Source organism: Falco punctatus (genome assembly GCF_963210335.1).
Source record: "Falco punctatus genome assembly, chromosome: 6".
NCBI lineage: Eukaryota > Metazoa > Chordata > Aves > Falconiformes > Falconidae > Falco > Falco punctatus.
Window position 1 is genome coordinate 16,241,968 of NC_137585.1, and position 25,809 is coordinate 16,267,776.

Genomic DNA, 25,809 nt, shown 5'->3' on the forward strand with positions numbered 1-25,809 from the left:
ACCCTTTATTGTATCATTTGCTACATGTAATTTTCCATCTACACAGTTTTGCAGGGCAGGTGGGGCAGGGGGATTGCTGTTGCTTTTTCATACATGTTCTGGTTCTAACACGATTATTTTCTACAAGAATCTCTCTACTTTTCGTGTTAGTCCTGGCATTACGTGCAGTAGAGCTGTTCACACTTTATTTTCAGTTTAGCAGAGATTACTGGAACTGTGCATTTATCTAATTTGTATGCAACAATCCACAGTTTTATCTGTGCAATATGTAAACCCTGTTATGGTTCTAAGTATGTTATTTTTTGTTTCTGCCAATAAATCCTGTCAGAATCCGAAGCTAAAATTATTATGAAAGTAAGTTTTTTTAAAAAGCTGTAGAGATGATCAATGCGCAAGGGCTCTGCTGTGGAAAAACACAAAATATTCTCTGCTTGTGCACCATGGAATTACTTACAGCTACCCTCATGCCAAATTGTTTATAAAATGTAACATTTCAGCGCTGGAAGAAACAAAACTTATAGTCAACACTGTGAAGCAGTAGCCTTTGGCAAACTATTTCAGCTGTTTAAAATCCAGGTTCAGCACTGAAAACCCCTCCTTATTTAGCACTTGGTTCAAGCACTGAACATCAATGCAGGGGGTGCCAAGGGGAGCAGATGCTTTGTGAGGCTGTTGCCACATGTGCTGATTCTGCATTCTGCCCCGCAGATTCGGAGAACAGCTACACGCTGAGCTGTGGCGTCCCCGTCCAGCAAGGCAAGGCTCAGCAGAAACGCAACGCGACGCTGCCCAGCTGCGCAGGTAGGTGCCCGCCTGCTCACCCGGGCCTTGGTGTCTCGGAGGTGGGTGATGGAGGTCCCCCAGGCCATTCGTGAGCTGCAAGGTGTACAGCTCTTGAGTTACACAGGGTCAGAATTAAGGTAGTCTGCGTTTCATCGTGCACCTACTCGCTTTTCTGAAGCCTCTCCTTGAGGGCTGGAGCGTGCTCAGTGGCCGTCCAGTGTGGTGTTGCCTTGGTAGGTCTGTACAGGAGTGGTGGAGTTTTGAGATATATTCAGTAAGGTCAAACGTCTACTTCCCAGAGTCCACCAAGGCAATAGCAAGCATATCAGAATGGCATTTCTTCCCAGGCTTGGAAGTGACCCAGAGGGGGCCTGTCAGTAACACAAGAAAGAGCAGAAGGCTACGGTGGGTCCCATTCCCCACCTGCAAAGTCCCTCCTTAGGAGCACAGACCCTTCTACCGGGGATTCCCGATAAAAAGGTTATGATACTTTTATGAGCACGTACTGTGTGTCATTCACCCTGTTCTCTGGAACAGCTGAATTATTTTTGCAGAAAGATTTCAAACTGCATCTTTAAGCTGATAGCCTCGAAAAAAGTTCAGCTCAAAATGGTTGAAATCTAGCAAAATCAGAAGCAGCTGAAACAGCATCCAGCAGTGGGAAGTGTCAGCCCACCTCATGTATCATTGCCTGCTGTACTTCTCTCCAACTTGCCAGCTCTCTAGCCACATATCTGCTCTTTTTGGAATGCTTTGGGAGGTAAGAAGCTGTGGAGTGAGGTGACACAGCAGCAGATGTGTCTGCCTGTGGCACCGGGGCAGGCTACCTCCAAAGTCCTGCTGTGGCAAAGCCATCCCAAAGAAAAAGGGACCCAAACCGCGGCACCTACCTACAACCGCCCCGCACCTGGTGGGCATCCCGCGGCAGCTGGCAGGTGATGGGCCAGGCCCAGCCTTTTCCACCATGGACTTTGTGAGGAACCCAGCCAGCAGCTACATTTCCTAAGCAGTGCCTGGCTGTGTAACAGCATCTAAAGTCACAAGGTGTAACTGGCTTGGATTTAAATCTGGAGAATAAAGCTTCCAAGCCATAGACCGCAGGCAAATAAAGACGCTTCCTTTGGATGGTTTTCAACTGCCCACAGCATAGCTTCACTGAATTAATCTTATTCCTGGTTGGCATTAGCAAGAGCAGAGCTACAGCCAAGTAACATGGGAAGTCATAGACAGAGACTCAGAAAAAAATATAAGAATTAACCTTTTTCGTAGTAAGAGACACATTCACCCAATTTCCACCAAGATGTGCCGGCCTGCTGGAGGGGAAGCATATGTGCAGAGCATGTGCAATACTAGCAAATACATTGAACTTCATGGCCTCAAAAGTAAGTGCTTATGTGAACAAATGAACTTATCGAAATGGATCCTCTTGTACAAGGTATATAACTCTTGGGCTATCTCTTTTCTATGTCAGAAGAAGACTTTTGAGTCTGTTTTTAAAAATAAGTTTCAGACTTCTTTTCATGTGCATCCCAAATGATAGCTTTTTTACTTTACATCAACAGATTCATTAGCTCCTCCAATCAAGCAGAAAGCTCGTTTTAAAATTAAAGATGCAAAGTGCCATTTACGGCCTCGCAGCAAAGAAAAAACAAAAGATTCTGGGAAGCAAGCTGTTTTAGGTATGTGGTTTCTTCTAACATGTAAACAGCATTCTAATTTTTTGTTCGTTTGCTTCCTTGTTTGCATATTTTGTTTTCGCACTGCAGACAGGAAAAAAAAAAAGTAATGGTTTTCATATTTGGATCTGAATTTAAGTTCAGGCCAAGGTTCGTACTCGAGCTGAACAGTGCCTTGGGTTTGGATCTAACAGTGCTGAAATGTCACCAGTTGCTTTGAAAAATCTTTGCTCAAAGAGTTTGGAATTAAGCTGATCCTTTTTCTGGCATTGGAAATACGCTGAGACAAAAAGCTGTGACCAATGTAAAGTTACATGAAACAATGTCAGCTTGGTTTGGTTTAATTTTCCCAAATGAGGTTTATAAAAAAAAAAACAAAAGCTATTATTTATTTGCTTTTGCTGGCTTAGTATTCCATTGCAGCACCACAGACAATCACTAAGAGGGAAACTTGTAACCAAATTCTGATGTTACACAGCCTTAGATCTTTTGTGATGCTGGAGTGAGCAGTTATGATGTTAGAAAAAACATTTAGAACATTTAAACATAATTACCAAAAATCTGAAATTAATAAAAGTTTGTGTCAGACTGAATCAAAGTAATCAAATGTTTTTAAAACTCACTGTGACTAGGTATGTGGTTTTATTATTTTTAGTTTTGACCATCACTTTTAAAGTTGAACAAAAAAGAGATCTTAAAAGTTATATGTATTTAACAGGTCTTCATGACATTTATTTCTTGTTCTCTATCCCCTTGATACCATGACAGGGACATTTAAAGAGTATTTGGGTGTTACTGCTGTGCATTTCCACAGCTTAAAAGATTTGGAGCTCATTTAAATTTACTATTAACTCCAGATTTTCTAGATTTTAATACACAGTATTGACTGAGTAATTGCAACAGCTCGTATTGTTGCTTAAAGCAAATTAGCAGCTTACAGCAAACGTCTGCTGGTGATATATTCTCTGTTGTGAATCTGTCTTACCACCACTTTTGCTAGCAAGTGAGGAGTCATATATGAGCCCTGAACAGAGAGTAAAAATAGCTATCCTAAGAAAATGCTAATGGTTTAAAGATTTTATTTTTAAAATTTAGACTCAAGTTTTATCTTTACCCTCAATCTAGACATTTATCTCTCTAATTTTCCAAGTATTGGCTTAAAACAAATCTCAGTTATCAACATGCTTGCCTTGTCCTTATGTATTGTCTTATTTTAATAAGATGTGATTATCAGACTCATTTTTGGAGTCATAGAAGTTGATTTTTTTGGTCCATACAGTCACCATAGGAATGTTTTTCTTGGATGCATTTCCTTGTCCTTTGCTTGCTTTACTTTGTGCTTATGTCATCTGAAATTCTGGGTCTAACCATAAGAATATATCACACAATCACACACTTGCAATGAAATCCTTCTGGTGGCTTGAGTGCTAGAAATTTCTCCCTGACCTGGAAGGTCCATCACCTATTACAAAAAGGGTGTTTTTCACATAGATTTCTTTATATAGGAGGAGGATGCTTATGTGATTGTGTCCGAGCTGATTGTGGCCTTTCTCCTCACTTATTACACATAATTGACAAGGGCATTCAGTTCCTATCAGGCTCCTGATAGGATGAGAAGAAATGGCCTCAAATTGCGCCAGGGGAGGTTTAGATTGGACATTAGGAAAAATTTCTTCACCAAAAGGGTTGTCAAGCATTGGAACAGGCTGCCCAGGGAGGTGGTTGAGTCACCATCCCTGGAGGTATTTATAAGATGTGTAGATGTGGTGCTTAGGGACATGGTTTAGTGGTGGACTTGGTAGTGTTAGGTTAACAGGCTTGATGATCTTAAGGGTCCTTTCCAACCTAAATGATTCCATGATTTCCCCTCAGATAAAGCCTTACAATATATTCTCGTGACCTCCCAATGAAAGGCTTTTAAAACCTTTGATATCTGGTGATTGTCATTGTTGAAAGAGATGGCATACCTGCTGTTAGTTTCTAGAGGCCCAGGCCTGCCACTCTCATGAATTGACGAAAATTTACTCTTTTGCTTTGTTTAACCATCAAATGACTGTATGTAGTATTGCTAATCTTAACTAATTTCTGTAAAGACCTTTCCAATCCTTTTGCAGCAAAAAAGACAAGCAATTATAGGCATTAGAGGTACCACTGTGCAGCTGAGCATCACCACACTATATTTGCCTCCTGCATTGAGTAGCAAATTGAACAAACCCAAAACTGCGCAGAGAAGGAGGTGTCTAACAATGCATGTTAGAACGTTATGAAGCCTGTTGCTGCACTCATGATAACCCAGCTGAGATACCGCTTATTAGCCTGTCATGTGCTACTCTGCTACTTGATTTCTTTTCTGTGTTGCTTCTCTTATATGAAGGAGGTCAATTCCCTTGTACAGACAACTGCCAGGTGACCTTTGTGAATCTCAAGTGTGATTCCTCCAAGAAAAAACGCAGAGGCCGCAAGTCACCATCGAAAGAAGTATCCCATATCACCGCAGAGTTTGAAGTGGAGATGAAGTCAGAAGAAGTCTCAGGTTTGTGAAAGTACTGTCTGTGGAGAGAAATCAGAATTCGGTTCCTCAATATGTTGTTAGCATCTTTTTGATGCTGTTTCATCAAGCTGCCACGCAAACCTTTTAGCACAAGCCTCATTCAACAGCCTTTCTAAACTCAAAGTTTCAGAGATTTAATTGAAAAGAATCAGGTATGAAATTAAGCCAAAGGAACAAAGATTGAACCTGCAGCAAAATTCCTTCAAAGCATCAAGTTATGTAATTTAATTTAGTCTGATTTCTTTAAACAGCAGAAGTGTTAATTGATGAACAGAGAATGTAAGGATTAGGTAGAAATCTTGCAGCAATAACAATAAAAATATCCTCGAAAACGTAAGCTGCTGAAACTTCAGGCTGAGAATCAAACATTTTTTTCACACGTTTGGAAAATCCATAACAAACTTCAGGAAGAAAAAGAATTGCTCTAAGTTATTCATGAGATGGAACATTATGCTATAAAATCCAGCCGAAGAAAACGTGGACTGAATTGTATAAACATGTCAGTCCTCAGACAGGTTTCTTAACCCTGAGGGGTACCTCACTAGCCAAGCGATCCTAACAGTAATCATGCCAGAAAGCACCTTTCTTTGTGTTATTCAGGTATTTTTTGGTCAGGAAAGTGGGAAGAATTTAACTCATAATCAACTGAGTTAAAGCACGGGCAGAGAAAATTCAGAATCATTAGTGGTGGCAGACTGAACACGTAACTGGAAGTACATCACATGGGATTGATGCTTTCTGCAGCCCTCTCCCTGTGCACTCGGTATAACCAGATTTCTTAACGCTAGAGATATCAGCACCCAGTGTGCACTTACAGGCTGTGAAACTCAGTTTGATGGTCCTCAGTGTATTGTCTTGTCCCTTTAAAAGGCCTGATTTTGAATACAGTGAGCTGCTTCTACAATTCATGTGAAGACAGTGAAGCAAACAGAGGTGTAGTGTGATGCAGGCTAAGCACCTCTTTTTAAACATGAATCTCAATTGCTTCTAGTTTTGTTATCATTTCCCATCTAGACACCTGTAACATTGACTGTGTTCGGAAAAGGATGGAGCAGAAGCTGCAAACTGCAATCAAAACATTGAGGAAATCTATTAATAAACAGCAATTTTACATTCAGTTTTCTGGGACAGAATATGAAGTGGCTCAGAAGCCAGCTAAAGCTACTGAAGGGCACGAAGCTTGCAGTACAGGGCAAGTGCTGCAGGATGGAAAATGCGGTAAGTCCCAACAACTCTGTTCAGCCATGTCCCCCAAAACAAGCGATCCAAAATTAACTTCTCCCTAGTGAGCCAGGGAGGAAATCTATGAGATAACAGGTGATTTAGATCAATATTACTTGGCGTATGTGCATGGACCACTGATGGTTCGAAAGACTTCAAAGGGAGTTCATTAAATGATTGCAGGAGAACAGAACCCTAGTGAGCCAGGGAGGAAATCTATGAGATAACAGGTGATTTAGATCAATATTACTTGGCGTATGTGCATGGACCACTGATGGTTCGAAAGACTTCAAAGGGAGTTCATTAAATGATTGCAGGAGAACAGAAGCATATGTATACATACATTCCCATGCCGTCAGCTGGTATGTATCAAGGCCTGCCACAAGGCAATGTTGGCAATTAGTTCCCAGTTGCTCTCAGCATCTTATGAAAACATAATTACAATTCTGTAAAACAGTACTATGGTGTTCGCCTTGGTGCTGTGTATTTAGTTTTATATTGCCTCTCTCATTCTCACCACCAAATAATCCATGACCCATGAATATACTTGTATTTAATATTCAAGAGGACCAATAAAAAAAAAAGAATATACATAAATCTATTTTATCTTTATGCAAAATACCTAATTTCTTTAAGCCTTTTCCCAGGCGCCAGTGCTTTACTAGGGTCAAATGCTAGCACAAAAAAATGCTAGCACAAAAATATCACACACAAAAAAAGATGCTAGCACAAAATTATGGCAGTTCTTAGCACTGCAAGCTTTCTAATCACTCAGAGTCATCTTTTCAAAATCAGAGTATCTATTTTTACAGCTTCTTTTAGACACCAAGTGATTTACAAGCAAAAAGAAATAGTTCAGTGCAGATCTGATAAGTGCCTCTAGTGAGTATTTTCAGAGGTGGTTTTCATCATGTAAGAACAGTGATTCAGAAATTGTATTGAAAGACTGTTGCTATTAGTGTCTAGAAACCCATGCATTTTAACTACTTATATACAGCAGAGAAAAACATTTAATGCAGTTATGCGCGCTGTTGCAGCAAGAAGAGCATACGTATTCATACCAGTATTGAAAACACCTTCCAGTTGGGATATTTGAGTATCAAGAGACATAGAATATTACATGGGGTACACTGCTCTCAGAGAAATCTCTAGAACTGATCTCAGGAGACAGACTTTTTGTAGTTGTCTGCTATAAAACCAACACGTAAATGCACCGAATGTAAACTAAAAATTCACATCACTTCCGATAGGTTATGCACCACTGTTCTAATTAAACTGCAATATAATATTTTAAGACTGCATCAGCTTTATTAACAGTGTATGTCTGATAGACACTTCAGTGCAGTACAATGCCTTTAATAGCTTAAACAATAGAAGGACCTGGCTCTGATGTGAATCGACCTAGACCACAGTGGAGATGGGCCTGTTTACATTGGCTGGGGATCCTGGACTAACATATGCAAAACATCTGCCACTATAATACTGGGGCCAAAGAGATCCACCTTCTCTAAATGTTTGATATAAAGGCAAATAATGTGATCAAAATGAAAGTCCTTATGTAGATTCCCCTTTTCTTTTCTCAGTTACCTGCAGCACGGGCACCTTTTATAGCGGAGAACATAATCAGTGCGTTCCTTGCTCACCAGGAACATACCAAGACACGGAAGGTCAACTTACCTGTGAGCCTTGCCCAAGTAACGATGGACAGGGAGTAGCAGGCGCCCGGAATGTGTCAGAATGTGGAGGCAAGTTTAATTTGATTATAAAAAGGATTAAGTGTTGCCACACAGCCTGTGAGGCATGGAGGCTAAAAGAGGGGAGAGCCTTCCACGCTTCTGTCTTGTAAAGGTAACAGAAGAAATCTCTATGCGCTTACAAGCAATACACAAAATGTTTTGGCTTGTTCCATCCACTGACATTGCTGACAAGAAGATGGGACCTGCTACAGCAATGTGAGTCATGGTATGGAAATGAGCAAGCCAAGCAAAGCACTGCGCTTCAAGTCAGGTATGGAATCTGGTCATACCTTGACTTGTAAGGACTCATCAGGTATGTTGTGAGCCAAAAGGATGGATTACTTCGGACTGGTATTGGTGAGTCTAATGAACCCGCTGATGTAATGTTTTGCATATGAGGTGCGGTTTACCTGGTCTAAACAGCAGCAATCATAATTTTGAGATAGTTCTGCTGCAGGGATCTGTAACCTGGACTCAGAGCTAATGACTGGAAGTTTCAAGGCTGCTTGAATTCACTGTAGCTTTTGGCAAGTGGTGTAGCATCTTCTGATTCAACTTGATGATATATAAATTAGATTATAATGATGATAATACCTGGTTTCAGAAAAGAGCTGTGATGTGTAACCTGATTGAGATAAGGTTTTAAGACACAACTGTTGATTATTTATCTCGCTTCATTACAGATGAGCAAAATATAGTTTATAGCAGGTACATTATTTGACTTTGAAAGAAGTATGTCCTATCTGCTATGCAAGTTCTAACTTTAAAACTCATTCATGTAATTTACATTAATGCTTTCTTCAGGGATATCTAGAACGAACACACGATGAATGTCACTTAAGAAACTGCTTCTTTTTCCCCATCCACTGAATGAAAAATAACTCTAGTATCTCCAATCCAAACATATGGTAGATTTTGCCAATTTACTGTATAAAGGATCTATCACAGGAAAATTCTCAAAATGCCTGTGCATCTTTGTTATGTTGATTTGTATTTATGCAAAATCCAACAAGAATAGTTTATCAAAATAAAATCTGAGTTTATAAAGGTTGACTATAGCATACTGACCAAAGCAGCACAACAGCTACAGGAGAAAGACTTTTGTTTCAAGCTTGCATTTGAATTATTTCTCTGCACAACACTAAGAAGAAAGCATTCTGATTATTTTTGCTGAGTGGATGTGTCTCAAAATGTTTGTTGTCAGATCCCAACAGTCTCCCCTTTTCTCTTTCTCTGAAAGTGTCAAGAGAGAATATGCTTTGGACTTCATAAACCTCCCTGTCAAAGATTTTATCAAAATCAGTATGTCTTTGTAAAATGTGTCGGCATATGTGATGAAAGAGTGTGCTTTGATGAAGACAGATTTTGTTAGAAATGTGCTTAACACCTGTATGTAATCAATATTATTTTTACATCATACCTTCTGGAGCAGTAATGCCTGTGTAGTAACAAATAAGTCATGACTGAAATCCTCACCCCTACAGGTGAGGCACCTACAACAACTACATAGGAGATTTTAAGTGCCTATTGTGTAGAACTCTGTTGTAGCTGCAAGTGAATAACATGCTGTGATACTTATTTTACATGTGATCCATGTAGGTACAAGGCCAAAACACAATTAGAAAACCTAGTCGTTTGGGGAATTTCTCAGGGAAATTGCCTCAGATCTGTTTTGTTAGCAATTTCAACACAGAAGGCAAGAAGGGAGCAAGTTTGCTTCTTCTTATATACAGGTGAGGACTGAAACGTATTAGTGTTGAAAGCATCAGGTATTTAGCAGTATTAAAACCCAACCGTACCTCTTCTTTAGAAGGATGACTGTAAGCCATGCTTCACAAGTACTTGATTTTCATACTAAAATCCAGATCCAAATCCACTCCTCATTAACTGCCTTCATGCTGAAGTCCAGTGACCAACTGGACCAGACCAGGTGGATCAGTTTTGCCACAAAAACAATAGCAGAGTTGTCTTCAAATCAGTAATATCCTAATATTGCTCAGAGGTCTGTGTCACAACAGCCAGCTTGTACAGTCATATTCCAGCCAGGTGGGATGGAAGCACAACCGAATCTCAGAGATCCTGGTTCCACAGGTGTCGATAGGGGTTTGACTTTTTTGAGGGCAGAACTTGAATGTTGCTTTCACACAGGAGCTCTAGTTCATCCTAAGTGCCAAGATATTGGATGCCCCAAACATTTCCCAGCAAATGTCAGGGTTCTTAAGAGACCCCAGCCCCACCTAGAGCTCTCAAAGCTTTCAGGATTTCAAGTTAGTTGTTTCTGCCTGCTGTTCAATTCTCAGGGAAGCTAAATTACTAAGTGTGGGAATTAGGCAACCTCAGGGAACACCTTCCATCTCGAAGTGCTGGTCTCCCAGGCTGGGGTGGTGTGAAGATCTGCATTAATGCCATAATCTTGAAAAACTTGACATCCTGATTCTCAGGCAGTTTGTCAAGGAGTAAAGTACTCAAGCTAGCAAGAACCAAGACCAAACAAACACCTCTCAGAAATTGCCTGGGGAGCAAGTTTGGAAACTACCTTGTATCTGTCAGTAGACTCATTCACAAAGCGCTTTGCTTTACACAAATCATCATTTTCTGGCAGAAGAGCTTCTGACAAGCACTAGTTTTCACAGCTACCTGGGAAGTTGCTGGTGTCAGCTGTCTCAGAGACTGGGTACTGGACTGTTCCCATCCAGTCTGGTGAATCCCATGGTCTACTGCTTTCATATCTAAAAAATGGAGATACAAAAAAAACCAATTACTTGCTTCATAGATATGGTGCAAAGTTACAGTTTTTCCTACAAAGTGCTTTGAAATTCTCAGATGAAAGTCTTGGTGAAAGTACAAAGTGTTCTAACAGCATCTTAATAGAGTCCTTGCTAAAAACAAACAGAAACATTGGTAACAAAGAGCTTATTAAGAAGCTGGTTGTATTTGCTGCTGGTTTTTTTAGGAAGCAGTTTACAGGAACAGCGTAAAATCAGCAGGTAAGATTAGAATTTGCTCTTCAGCTATCTTGATGTCACATGTTTATGTTAAAGGAAGCATTGGCACTGCTAACAACTAGTGGGTTTTAGTCCTTGTACAGAAAAGTTGGCTCACTGATACAGATGATCATTTTAAATTTCTAGGGCAGTGTTCTCCTGGGCACTATTCTTCAGATGGTTTTAAACCTTGCAAAGTCTGTCCTCTTGGTACATACCAGCCTGAACCGGGAAGGACCCTCTGCTTTCCATGTGGCGGTGGGCTTGTGACCAAGTATGAAGGCGCTGTTTCCTTTCAAGACTGTGAAACCAAAGGTGAATTTTAAATCTTTTCACAACTCTTAATCCTGCTGCTTGCCCTTTTGTTTGTAATCTTCAATACCAAGGGGTTTGAAAGGCTCCAAAACAAACACAGTCACAGCATGCAGAAACATGGCATGTGATTAAATTAAATGGTCGGGAAATCTATAAACCAGGAAGGATCTCCTGAGGTTGCAGAGACTGAACAGGCTTTACAAATTTACCACAGGCAGGTAGAGAATCAGTGGTGTAACTGTTAAGTGAATCAGCCAATTCAAAAAAATCATCAGAAGAAATAAGTCAAACTTGCATTAGACAATGCTTTAGCCTTCACATTCTGTATATTTTTATTTACCAAATTAGAAAACCTAAACACTAAAGAAATTATATGAAGGATTGATTATTAATGAGCTAGGCAGACACTGTAAGCATGCAACACGTTGCATGTTCCATAATGTCAACCTCCAGTGCAAATGCTGAAGAAGGAATCTGCCCAAATGCATTTTGGTTTAGTTATTGGAATGATGTGCTGGCCCTGGCAAACAGACACAATCAGAAACATCTCTCCTGCTATTGTGAAAGGCATTTTTATTGTTGAGGTAGATACGTATCACCTCCCATTTATTTCAAACTCATTGGAAACCACTGTGTTAAGTACAGTGAGAGACATACGTAGCGTGTGTTACTAGTTCACAAGGATTTAGCTCTAGTCTTTGGAACATAATTCTAGTTACAAGGTCCTTTGTAATGGGAAATACAGGGAGCTGGTGTCTTTTTTGCCTTTTATGGCCTGAAAAGTATATTGCAGAATGGGGATCATGAAGTATGTCCTGGGTAGAGAAAAGTTCTCTCTGCACTCAAAATTGCTACTTTCTGAAAATAATACCCTTCATACCTTACAGTTCATTGCTCTCCTGGACACTACTACAACTCCACAACACACAGATGTATCCGATGCCCTGTGGGAACATACCAGCCTGAGTTTGGTCAAAACTACTGCATCACCTGCCCTGGGAATACAAGTACTGATTTTGATGGCTCCACTAATGTTACACATTGCAAAAGTAAGTTGTATTTATAGTAGTTGTGAGATGAAGTGTATCTTTGGATCTGAACTGCAACTTGAAGGTTCCATCTGTCAGGCTGGACTTCAGGATTTCATATATCTACTGTCAGAGGAAGTAGGAAAAATTGGGAAAACAATGAGAAAAAAGCCTGGAAAAGTACCACTCAATGCATATGATTGGTTTAGTTTTGATGGCAGAGTGCCAGCTACAAGTTAAAAATACAGAGCGTTTGGTTTCCCAGATCCTGTAAGCTGTCTTGCAGTGATGCATATTCCTCTGTGTCTCTGTAGAGCACAATATCTTCTATCAGAGTAACTGCCATTTTATAATAATTATAAAGTACTAGGAGATACGGTCATGCATACTGCAATTGCCAAGTAATCACTCTTGACAGTAAAATCTTCTCCTAGGCTTTTTTGCAGTACTCAGCCTCCTATCTTCAATTACCATTTTAAATATCCCCAAGGATTCCAGTGTAATTTCATTTGATCTTTTGTGAATGACTGGTTCTTTTAGGCAAGCGATTTTTTTTTCATCTCTACCATGCTAATTTAAGAAAATGTCTCTAAATAATTAGGTGATGTCATCTAAACTAACTATTCCTGTGCAAGTCTGTTTTAAGATTTTATTCTGATGATGTGTGATGTGTCTTTGGGGACCTTCATGATTTCTAATGTAATTTGAGTAAATTAGATATTTGTATGGAATTTGAAGATGATTGGTAATTCCCCTATAAAATAAAACCGTCCTTGTCACTTTGCTGTCTTAGATACTTGCCATTTTCAAGCTGGCTTCTGACCTTGCATAACCTTTGAGGCTTGGGTGAAGCAAAATATTTAAACATATATCTAATTCTATGTGGGTGAGTAGGCCTGCAGAGATCGAGCTGAAGTAACTTACTGAATCAGGCTTCTGTGGCAAATTCAGTAGGAGTTTTGAAAACTCAGAAAGTAAAACTGATCCGTCAGTGGAGATTCTTTTATTACCTGCTTTAATCTAAGATAAAGCAAGGAAGATCTGTAATCAAGACAAGGTTGGCTACCAGGATCATTGCACTCGTTCAGCTACATCAGGTTAAAAAGCAAGGGAATTTAAACGAGAATACTTTCTGTGTGTCTGTGTGATCTCAGTAGTAACCACTGTGTGAGAACCTCCATAGTGGGATCATGTTTACTGACCTGTGTTTGTTTCTTAATCAAACGTTCAAGCAGCCTGAATGAAGCATTGAATCAGTTTATGCACCGGAGATTAAGGTTTTGCAAATTGGTTGGAGCAGCCCTGAAGATCAAGTATTCCTTTAAAGACTTTCCATGCTAAACAGAGAGGCAGCTGGGGCGTGCATGCATTTCTAAAGCCACAAGAAGGAGTTTAGACTTGCTCTTGACAGATCTAGAAAAACACCTCAAATTAGCTAATCAGCTAACACAAATGATAATTTACGTATCTCCACAGACCAGCACTGTGGAGGAGAACTTGGGGATTATACTGGCTACATTGAATCGCCCAACTATCCTGGAGACTACCCAGCTAATGTTGAATGCATTTGGAATATAAATCCACCTCCAAAGAGGAGAATACTCATCGTAGTACCTGAGATATTTCTCCCAATTGAAGATGAATGCGGTGATGTTTTAGTAATGAGAAAAAGTGGTAAGTTGCCAGACACAGGTTATAGAACTCTGTTGCAAACTGATCAAGTGGAGAGTTCATCTTGAAGGGAAAACTGTCTTCATCTATCCAGTGTTTCTAGAACGATTGTTGAATGAACTGGCACAGCAAGTTAAAACAGAACACTGCACCAATAACAATTAACAGAGTGATATTAATTATTCAAGTGTCTTGGCCGAATTTCAAAGCAGTTAATGGGCTTCTGTCTGGCCCAATTATATGGGATACATCACTGCCGCTCTAGAAGTCACAAAGCTGTGCTAAGTTAGACTGGGAGAGCTGTCTCCTGTCCCCTGTACTGATTGTGCTCTCACCTGTCCTTTGCAAGTGTATGTACTTTGCAGTTACTGCTAAATCTGGGCAGTGACACAGGTTGGTACAACTGGCACTCTCAAGAAATATGACGTTTTGCCAATTTTATGTGGAGTGGGGGTGCATTTTATCTTTTATTATGAAGTTGCTGACGTTAAGACACCAATGAGAAGCACTCCTTCTTCAGTAGGCATCCAGGTGCTGGTGATATGTTGCTAAATCTCCAAGAAGCACCAGACCTGAAAGGCAATTGTTTATATGGAGCTTTGTTTATAAACAGCATCTTCTGCTCGCTAAAACAGTGTCTTTTATTTGCTAAAACAATTTTCACAACTTCTTATCCTTGAGGGCTTCTGTTAACATCTCAAGATATCAGAAGAAGAAACCTGCTCACTAAAGATGCAAGGACATTATATCTGTCCAGATCTTTTTATAAAAAGCAAAGCACTTACTGTAGCAAAACAAATCAGTTGTCCTTCAAATCCCAAACTGTGGTTCCAACAGTGAGTAAAGTCAGACACATCAGGGAGAAGTTTGACTTCCACTTCAGTATCAAGAACAGTACCAAAACAACACCAACACCACCACTGGAAAGTGAGGGCAGTTTTTCAGAGTCATGCTTTGTGATCACTGCACGTTTGGCATCATAAAAGTAGATCTTATGGATATTTATCATAGTTCGTGTATGGTCAGCTGCTAGCGTTTACTGTGGAAAAAACTAATGGCAGTGGTAGAGTCACAGTGATGTCCACTTTTTTGCACTTCAAGAATCCAAATCCCGTTCAATACACGTCTGATTTTGCTGACATTGGTGAAAGTTGAATCAGCCCTAGCAAGGTCAGATTTTAGGTTACACTTGTTACTTTCTCTGATTATCCTGTGGCTATAGGGTGGGGGTTTGTAACTAGGTAAGAAGATATTTTTTCCTTTTGTTTGCAATTCATTTCAGTTTAGAGGAGCCTTGTGATACATTCATAATGATTTGAAGACATACTGCACCCTCCACCTGTTCCTTATGTTAGGGGAAAATGGGGGCCTTTCTGGTTCCCAGCTCTGTTTCACAACAGATAATGACATTTTCTTTTCAAACCTATAACCAGGTGTTTTGCACTGGGAGGTGCTGGTCCATTATCATGCCAGTAAGAAAGGCACTGAGACTCTGTAAGGTATCATTTAAAATGCTATTTATTAGAGATGTGATTGTAAGGAGATAATAGCACAGATAATCTTACATCCCTTTAGATGGTGGGAAGGACAGGTGGTGTAGCATTGAACAGGCCTCTGATCCACGCGCAGCATGCTGAGCAGACCCTGTCCACAGAAGAGATTTTGCCTTTTCAGTCATTTGAGCTATTACAGGATTTTCTTACAAGGAAACAACTGTATTCATCATTTCTACAGTCAAACAGAAACAGTGTTCTCATGAGCACTTCTTATTGTACTTTTAGATAAAGGCAAGGTCATGCAGTAGCGTAATCACCGGTACCAAGTGGGAGCTGCATGCGTGTTCCTCTTGTTAGAGCGAGCGGGCTGAGGTTACCCTGCAGCCAGGGCACCTGTGTGCCTGAAGGCCACGCCAGACACGCAGCGCAGGCATGGCCGTACCCAGGTTAACTGTTCTGGAGCACTAACTCCTCAGTGTGCAATGGTCTTTTGGTCAGAACCACTGCACCACGCTATTACAATCTGAGAACTGGTTTCTTGCTCCCCAAACTGGGAATGTGAGGGGCTGGTTACCACATCTGCCTGGGGTGCAGCTGACTTACTCTTACCTGTCTGGGCCCAGCATATGGAAACTCTGGAATTCAATGCCACAGTAGTACACAAAATAAGTATTATTGGTAGTAACTCTATAAATGTCAAAAATTATCTCTGGCACCTCGCTGTCTACTTAAACTTCTTGCTGAGGGACAGAGGAGTTCCCACTACCTTTGTGGAAAAACTTGCTTCTCCTTATAGACAGAAGAAGACTACCTCCCTTCTATCACAGAAAACTTCTGCTCTCAGGAATACGACAGCTGAGAAGTATCTCGTCAATTTGACATTTCTGACCTCTAGATCAGGAAGGGTGCAAAAAGTTATTTCATGAAGAACATTTCTTTAACCTTCTTTCTAGCTTCTCCTACTTCAATTACTACATACGAAACATGTCAGACTTACGAGAGACCTATTGCATTTACCTCAAGATCAAGGAAACTCTGGATTCAGTTCAAGTCAAATGAAGGAAACAGTGGCAAAGGATTTCAGGTCCCCTATGTGACTTACGATGGTGAGCACGGGATTGTTTGCCATTTTTGTGTTACATGTGAATTACAGAAAATTGTCCTTTAGAAACTCTCTTGCACTGATTACAAAGAGAGAGGAATGAAGAAAAACGTGATGTTACTCATTTTTAGTCCAATGAGTTACTTTAAAACCAGTTGCAAAGACTGAAATAATACCTAGTTTTATTTTTATTACTTTTTCTAATACTTTAAGGATGGACAGAAAGTTACACAGAATTCTTTAAACTTAATCCTTATCCCACTGAATTCAATGTGTCTCCTTTTAATGGGCATTTGTCATATGCATAATGAGAATACCATTAATTGCTGTGCATTTTAGGAAGCCCCTTCAACAAGTCCTACTGGTAACCCACACAATTTTGATAATTGAATAAATGAATAAAATCTCATGTTCAACAGAGAAAAACAATGATGCAAAAAGAAATTTCCTTTCAGGAGCCACTTGCATAAATGCACATTTTAAAACAGTCTGGCTTGTCAAATAAGTTATGCATTTAAGTGTGTTTTGAACTTTGGGATGATTTCTGTTTTAACAAAACAAAGACCTCTGTGATGCTTTTGGCAGCTGTTAGTTCACCTCTTTTCCAACAAGCAGTGCAATTTTGTGAGTGATGAGAAAATCTGTATTAAGCAGGTCATTCTGGAATCAAAATGGCAGCTGTTCTCAGGACAGAAAATGACCACCTGTTCCTGGCTGTGCTGCTGACTTCACATATAACTTTTGACAGTTATTTCATATCCCTGGTCCTGTTTCTTATTCTCTAGAACACAGATAATAAAAGCATTATTAGCTGGAGGGTGTGATTTTCTGGGGCTAGGTTAGTATTTATACAGATATTTCAAAATTACTGTTCTAAAGCAGTACAGAATTTTCATGTGACTAGATTAGATTACAGCAGCTTGAGGGACACCAACTGGATACTAAATTTCTCAGCTCTTTCTTAAAGAGGGGGTCTAGATAAGGCCTGGTTATTATGCTCCCAAAGGGTGTCACAAACAGTCACTTAACTGTTCTTCACTTTTCAGAGGATTACCAACAACTCATAGAAGACATTGTTCGAGATGGACGATTATATGCATCAGAAAATCATCAAGAAATTCTGAAGGTAAGAAAAATCTGCTTTATCGAAGGCTAACTAAGAATTTCTTTTACTAAATATTTTCCCAAGATAGTTCTCATTACCCTGATAGGGCCATAATATTTAAACCTCAGGTGTGACCCCCAATTAAATTCTCTGTCTTCTGAGGTTTATGTTGGTATTGGGAGCAGCACAAAATCAGTGGCTCAGCTGGGCTGAGCACGTGGATGCATCCTTTGCTGAAGCAGGAACTAAATGAAATGTTTGCTAACATGATTGTATGTTAGAAAAATTCGTCAACCAAGAATGAAGAACTTATTGTTCTTACTGTTGAGCCTTCTTCAGCCTCAGTCTGGCATGTGTTTAAATGAGTCATTAAGTTAGAATTTCCTGTGCATTAAAAAATGTGTTTACCTAAATCACTGTCCTGCCTCAACAAGACATAATGATAATGTAGCATTGTGAGCTGTCCATGAAATGGTTTTCCAAAGACACAAGCAACACATTGGAGAGAATTGTGGAGCAAGGCTGCTGGGCTGCCACCTGTAACAACTAATTAATTAAAACTTTAAAAAGCCTGTTCAGAAGGCAAAACTGAGCCATGTAAATGTACAGCTTGGAAGGAGAGGAGCTGATTGACAGCCAGCTCCCCTGGCCATCCCTGCCCCAGCACTGCCAGTATTCTCTTGCTAGAGCTTTGAGGTTGCTCAGGTCTCAGCTGCAGTGTATATGATCAGGCACAGGCTCAGCTGAGGCTCTGAATCAAGACTTAGGACAGTACAGTGGAAGGTCCTTAAAAAGCTCAGCATCACTGAAGAGCAGCCTCTTCTCTTGCTTCTGAAGGGAAAGCCCTGGACAACAGTGTGGAACAGGCTGGAAGGGCAGTTTGCAAACTTTGCGAACTTTGCAAACTTTTGCAGTTTGCCTAACTTTGCAGCCGGTTTGCAGTTTAACCAGCTACCTCCCTCTCAGTTCAGGTCCTCCCAGGAACGCTAATTGTAATAAAACATCCAGCACAGTAGAAAGATTCATCAGTATGTAACTCCACAGCAACAAGGAGTACTTCCTTTACTGCTTTACCCAGAATCAAGTTTTGCAAAAAAAAACTGATTGTTGTTCATTAATGTTGAAAGCTGTGCAGGCCAAATCCAAACCCTATTTTTATCTAATACATATGTTGTCTCCCATAGGACAAGAAACTGATTAAAGCTCTCTTTGATGTATTGGCACACCCACAAAACTATTTCAAGTACACAGCACAAGAATCAAAAGAGATGTTTCCAAGATCATTTATAAAGCTACTGCGATCAAAAGTTTCCAGATTTCTACGACCATACAAATAGTCTAGTGGTATTCAATTTCTGGTTACTTTGCATTCCTGACAAATACTGTCTTTCCTCCATAGTAGAAACATTTGCTAATTTGAAGGCTCTTTTTTGCAGTCTTTTGTTTTCAATTGTATATTGAAGAATACCTATAATGTTTTATAATTGTTAACAGCCAATGTTCTGAGTGGGATTTTTACTACAAAAAAAAATTGTGCATCCTTGACCTGAGTGCATCTAGTTGAAGATCCAAATTTGTGTCTGCACTAGTATATCTTCACTTTCCATTTGAAATTACATTATGTAGAAAATATTCTTTCTAGCTTTTTATTTTTCATCAATAGTAACTTTCATCAAAGCAAAGAAGGAATCTATTCAAATCTGATTAAACTACCTGCAAATAAGTTCTGTTGTAGAAAGAAGTATGTAGTATAAATAATATTTGGATTTTGAATTGCACTTGAAGTTTATATTTGAATTGTTAGAAGAAAACAAAACAATCTAAATTTTGTTTTTTCTCATTTGTGGCTTAGTGGAACCTCTGTACAAGTAGAAAACAAAAGGGGAAAAAAAGAACAAAGGAAACAAAAAAAGAAACAGATGTATAATTTTGTTTTATTAATTACATGAGATGAAGTCCCATGCCCTCATGTCCTGATGTTTTTATCTGTCCTCTTCTAAACTTCTTCAGAGGTTTGCCACTGTCAGTTACTTCATTGAAACAGGTTTAGCTCTGGATTTCCATATACCAGTTGGTCCCTTTGAAGGCATTTACGATAGGGTAGGTGAGAAATGAACACCAACAACACTAGTAGTATTTCTTTCTGTTAATAGAGCATCTAATTAAGTACAATATATAAATATATAAATATATACTTCTATTTGTGGGTACATTAGTAATGTTATCTGTAGTTACTGTAAATATTATTCATGCTTAAATCTTTATTCCCACACACCCTGTTTACTCATATGTATTCGTAACTTTGCTTAGATGATTAAATGACTTCTCCAAGTGCTTGTCACTTCCATTAACACCAAACTAAAGCCTTTTGGAGTTCTATAATACTGGATGATGGTTTACTCTAGGACAATCTCTTTCAGCATACATTGTTCCAGGAAAAAACAATGTCTGTTAAGAAGCAGCTGCTGTCCAGTAAAGGGTCAGCTATTGCCTCTTTTGTGAGCACCCCCCACATGCAAACCAACAGTTACCCCTGAGGATGACACATGTGAGAGGAGCTTACCAAGGAATAACTTTCGTTGGACCTGCTGCTTCTAAAAGGCTGAGAACATACCTGTATCACAGGCCCAGACTCTACTAGGGATGAGGGGGTGAATGGGACACAGTTTGGCAGATGAGTTGGAGGGCAGGCCCTGCTGTCTGCAGAGACCTGGTGCTCCCTTTCATCACAAATTTGTAACCGCAGTGCCCATCAGCCCCGGGGACTGTATGGTCTGCAGGAGAGCATTAGCATCATGCTCAGGCTTTCTTCACAGAGTGACAGGTACTGGTGGGTTAAGATGATGATAAATCCTTTGTTTCCTGCTGTTTCCTGGCAAAGGAGCTAATTTCAATGAGAGAGTAGCGCTTTTTTAATTAGTATTTCAGCTTCTTTACTTTTAAGTCCCTTCCTCTTGTATATAATTTTCCCTTTTGATCCTACAAGTTTATTACATGGAGAAATTAACCATCACACCAGCATCCTTTCAGAAAAAGACTAACATAGTTTTGCTTCACTGCGTATTTTTTTTTGCATATCTACCCTGTAGTTTAACATACCCTTGGATGCTGTCAAAGACGTACATTAAAGGTGGTTATGGTTAACTTCTTACATATTTTTTTTCTCTGTGAGCAACTACTGTTTAAATTTACAAAGTTGGTTTCTGTTGGCTACAAGTGGTTGAATATTCGATTTCCAAGAGACACCTTAAGTATTCTGCTGAGTTTTTCTACTTGGCCATCTTGTAATTTTGCTTGTCTTGTTTCCTTTTCTTTTGAAGAGTATATTTTTTTTTCTTTCTATGCCTGAACAGTTTCAGCTTAGGGTCTAACATCTCGTTCTTTTCACTTGTGGATCTTAGGTCTTTTACAAGCTTTCTCTTTAATATATATATATTTATATATTAACCCTCATTTCAAAATGTAACACCTCCGTGAAAGTTCTTTGTTAAAGGCTGTTAAACCTAACTTTTTGTGAGGATGTTGAAAAATTTTTTAAATAGTCATCATGGGCTACTAAAGGTGGATATTTGAAGGAGAAGATCTCATCAGTACTACATTCAGTCATGCCTGGAATGAAAAAAAAAGGTTACATGTATTTTTTTCTTTAACAGGAGTTATTTGTAGAAAAAAAAGTAAATCTTAAAAAAGTAAAACTCTATTTAGGTACTTAATTATGTGTAAGTGCATAGCTAAAAAACTACTTCAGCCAAACAGTATTTCAACGTCTGATAGGTTATTCAGAATTATTAGAATGGGTCAGAATTGCAGCCATTCAACTAAAAAATATGAAGGAAAGGATATGAAAGATATGGAGAAAAATAACTTCCTTGTTTGCTGAAGGATTTACAGTCATCTTTACTACTTCAAACTTCTAGTGAGAACTTTGGAACCTTACGTTGTTTAGTCAGGTTAGTAAAATCCTTGCTAAAATTTTTTCACAACCCACAGGTTGGGACGTAATATCACCATATGATACTGGTGCCTAGCAGGACAAATTTCCTCCCTGGAACAGGGCTAAAAGCGATAGCCTTACAAGTCCTGAAAGCACTGGAAGCACTGTAACATTTTCCAAGTTCTTAGCTAGACAGGGAATCCAGTGCCAGATAGCGACTGCAAGAGGGACATGTCCCAGTTACGGCCACTGTTAGTGGACCTTGGTGGAGGTGTGAATATGGGAGGGACTAGCTGCGTTTAGCTTTGGTACCACTCACCCTGACTTACAACCACATTAGACAAAAACAGGGTTTTGTCTAGTTCATCCTGACACAACCTGAGAGTGTGTGTTTGCTCATATTCCCTGGAGCCAGGTCAGGCCATGGACTCCACAGTCAGGGCAGGGAACTCGGGGACTTCTGTAGCAAATGCAGACTTTGTGTTGCTGAAAGCAGTGAAAGAAAGTAAGTAATTTGGCCTTCAAAAGTATACAGTGAAATGCTTCTGCATATATATAGGGGTTTCATATGTGATACATTTAGAAAAACAGGTTTGAATGTTTGTGGCTCTGCATAGAAATACCCTTGGGTGAGCAAATTTCTAATGAAATAAGTAATCACAGGGGGTATGTAGGACTGTCTGAACTGATTTCATCTGGTTTGTACAACAGCACTGAATTTTTACATCAGCTCTAAAAGTTTAAAATTCTTTGACTTTAATACCAGATTTATATTACAGAAACTGGCGGTCACCAAACAGAAGGGGAGCTCAGCTCTTCATTTGTTAATGTAGGTGTAGGGTGTCTGCATTGTCAGAAGCCAGACAGCATATTGCTACTACAGTAACAGTACACCAAGAAGGAATGTTGTTTTCTGTGGAGAAGACCTAGACACATTTGGGAATCAAAAACTATACAAGGAGAAATACGGCAGCCTTTAAGATAACCAGCTTCATGAAATTAATCAATACATTGCAGAATATAAAAGTTTGGCTTTTACCCTAAACATGAAATACTGCATTTAAACATATTCAGTAAATACAGCCCTGTATCTGTTCTTACAGAACTACACATTGTATGCAGGATAGGTGCAACAATGTGTTTATGTGTTACTACAGGAAGGATGAAGAAGTGTCCATTTGTGATTGCCCAATTCCACGTCACAGACTGAGCTTTTTGTTTTCAATTTGCAAATGCCTGTATGCTTAAAAGCTGCACCTGTAGCACTTACCATTTTAAGTCTCTCCTCCTGCTTTAAATACTGCACTTATTTTTAGCGAGGTGGTGGTGAATCATCCCTAAACATTCTCATGTGCCACCAAATCACCACCTGCATACCTGCTGCAGTCCAGGTGACTGCAGCAATCAGGAGTTGCTAACCAAGCCCTAGGTCCTGCCGTGAAAGTGCTTGTTAGTGATTTCTGTGGGCAAGTTGCCTCTTGAGAGTACAGGAAGCATCCAGATTCACTGTTTGACAGATTGCCACCTGCGTCTTGCCTGCAATAGCAAGATTTATTCTGCCTGAGGATTTAGCTCACCACAACTGGATTTAAAGCCGCTGAAGTCTTTCAGCCCATTTTCTTGCCCTGCCTTCCTTCCTCCAACATACATTAGATTTTTACCTAAAGACCAACTTCTGAAAAGAAGTTTATTTCCTCATTGTACCTTCCTCATAGAATAAAGTTAAACCACAGTGGGTTATAATTACTAAAGATTTAGGCTGATCTTTCCTACACATGAGCTTCATACTAGGGTAAGCTTACTTAAAAGTAAGCAAGCTTACTTAAAACTAGCTTACATAGTAAGCTAGGTTTAGTTTAGTTTGAGTTTACTTTTAGACTAGCTTAAATAAATACAGGCTTAGTTGTAGAGTTTTCAGAGAGTCCACATTCTGACTTGTCAGCCAGTTTTGAAAGAACACAGCTCACCTGTAGTCTTCTCTCGGTAAGGAGAGCGCCAGGCTGATGCCACACGGGCAAGGAACATGCTTACACACATTAAACATTCAATGAGGAAAGTCACACCACACCCATTGCCCCTTTGTAAGTGTGCCCAACAGATTCAAGTTTCTCAGGTCAGTCTTATCTATGAACAACCCAGTTTTAATCTTGCAGATAACAAGTTATGAACTTCAGGAGCAGAAGTAGTGGTATGAGTCTTATACAGGATCTGCTGACTGGTCATTGCCAGCAAAACCTAACTGCTCTGTGACAGTTCCCGTGTCTGGACTCTAATACCTTTGAGTGCTCATAAAAAAGAAGCTGGAGTGAAATCTTCAACAACTGAATCCAGTGGCAAATTTCTCAGCCACCTCAGGGGTCTGGACTTTCCCTGTTGTAATGATGGGAATGAGCAACACAGGCAAATTTACTTGTACCTGTGTCGTGAGTTCAAGTAGTTGCATTTTTTTCATAGTTTAAAACCACTGATCAACAGAAATAGTAGAAACTGGAGAAGTTCTATAGATTCTCATGCTTTGACTTCAAAGAAATAGTTTTCTAGGATGAGACACTGTTGTAAGCACTTGGGGGGGGGGGGGGGGGGAAGACTTTTGTCTCCCGTAAGAATTTATGGACGAAGGGAAATTTCTGTAAGGTAATATGAACTTATTCCTCAATGTGAGACTTGGATTCAGAGAGAAGTCTCATGTTTAATGTAACATTTTTCGTTTGAATAGAAAGACTGGGAAATAAACCCTTAATGTCAAAAAACTGTTATCCAAGTATCTGAATATATACAATTCCAGTTTGTTATTTCATTTATTTATTCTGTTTCATCACTAAGCTTTTAACCTATAAAATTAATATGTAATATACAAGAGTAAAATGTACAGAAGTACCTTTAGATGTAATAATTTAAACCATCTGTATTCAGAAAGCGGAGATAACAAGTTTAAAGATATACAAACAATTGCAGTTCAATTTTAGCTGAATTCCTCAATATCTAGAAAAAGTGGCTTTGCTTAATTAAACTTTATTTTAATGATTGTGGAAAATATCTTTTTTAGTTTTTGTTACTTTTTTAATTAAAATTATTTTGTAAATATCATTTTCTATGTTTTATACCTTAGAAAGGCCATTAATTTGCATTGACAGCAGCAGATATTCAACACACTGATTAAAAATGTACTTCAGGAGACTGTGGTGGATGTAGTCGGTAGTCTGATTCATCCTTCCAGATTGCTGTTCCTGTTACTTCTATAGGAGTAGTTTTCTGGGGCAATTTAACCTGCGAATTTTCACAGAATTGACTACCAAGTGTCATTCTGAAGTGCTTACCATTTTCATATCGTATAAAGAGTATGTATTTAAACGTTAGCGCTAGTTCTTCTTCAGTTGTTAGGATAAGAAACAGCACAAAACACAGACATAAATGGGAATTCAAAACATTAAGCCCAAATATAGTATAAAGACAAGGAAAGGTATGGTATCTCTGTGCTCCGAGGTGGCAGTGGAAGTGATAAAACCTTATATTGGATGGGATCATAGAGCCTTTTTTAGGCAAAACTGCTACTGAGGTCAGTGGTAGTTTCACCTGAATGAAGTTCACTATGATCATGTCCATCATCTGTTAAGCAGGAATTTCTGGTAGATTTGATTTCAGGGGGAAATACCTGGAGTGTAATACTGGTTTCTGTACCAATTTTCTCCATATAAACCACTGGGCAAGAGTGACATTTTGAACCCTTGTAGATGCTGCTGGGACTTCTAAGCTTTATTACCGATGTAAATTATGTACAAACAGCTATTTCCATATGAAATGTACCATGATAGTTTAGAGCAAAGATAGTGAATAACTGTACAAAATTTGATACTTAGAAAATAAAATACAGTGGTCTAAGCTTTACCAATATTTTAACAATACTGTCAGATTTGTAGTAGAAAATGTTGTTGTAAATGTACCTTATAAGAAAATACATTTCTTTTGCCTCTGTATATTAATAGCTTTGATTCCTGTGTCAAAGCTCAAAATGAAGCATGTAATAAAACTTTTGTTAAAATCACTTTCATAATAAACGTAAAATGGAATGGATACCCCTGCCTGCCATTTATTTTTGTACATGGAAAAAGCTCCACACACCAGTGTAATGTAGACAGGAATCAGAAGAGAACCTCTGGGGTTTGATAGCATTTATGTATTTTGGTCTAATCTTCATCTTCAGGCAATA

At 39.2% G+C, this 25,809-nt stretch overlaps 1 protein-coding gene across 4 annotated transcripts in view; it reads left to right on the forward strand.

Moving 5' to 3' along the window:
• SCUBE1 (signal peptide, CUB domain and EGF like domain containing 1) overlaps positions 1 to 25,673 on the forward strand; it is a 218,476-nt gene extending 192,803 nt beyond the window's left edge. For 2 of the 4 annotated variants that reach the window (XM_080392825.1, XM_080392827.1), the window contains 11 exons: positions 709 to 801; positions 2,346 to 2,462; positions 4,855 to 4,992; positions 6,025 to 6,228; positions 7,815 to 7,976; positions 11,099 to 11,266; positions 12,154 to 12,315; positions 13,771 to 13,968; positions 16,415 to 16,567; positions 17,610 to 17,689; positions 18,853 to 25,673. In XM_080392825.1, coding sequence (XP_080248951.1) covers positions 709 to 801; positions 2,346 to 2,462; positions 4,855 to 4,992; positions 6,025 to 6,228; positions 7,815 to 7,976; positions 11,099 to 11,266; positions 12,154 to 12,315; positions 13,771 to 13,968; positions 16,415 to 16,567; positions 17,610 to 17,689; positions 18,853 to 19,005 — 1,628 coding nt within the window. In that variant the 3' untranslated portion in view covers positions 19,006 to 25,673. Of the gene's footprint in view, positions 1 to 708; positions 802 to 2,345; positions 2,463 to 4,833; positions 4,993 to 6,024; positions 6,229 to 7,814; positions 7,977 to 11,098; positions 11,267 to 12,153; positions 12,316 to 13,770; positions 13,969 to 16,414; positions 16,568 to 17,609; positions 17,690 to 18,852 lie in introns of all 4 variants that reach the window. The other 2 variants (XM_080392824.1, XM_080392826.1) reach the window with 1 other exon arrangement.
• The last annotated feature ends 136 nt before the right edge of the window (positions 25,674 to 25,809 follow it).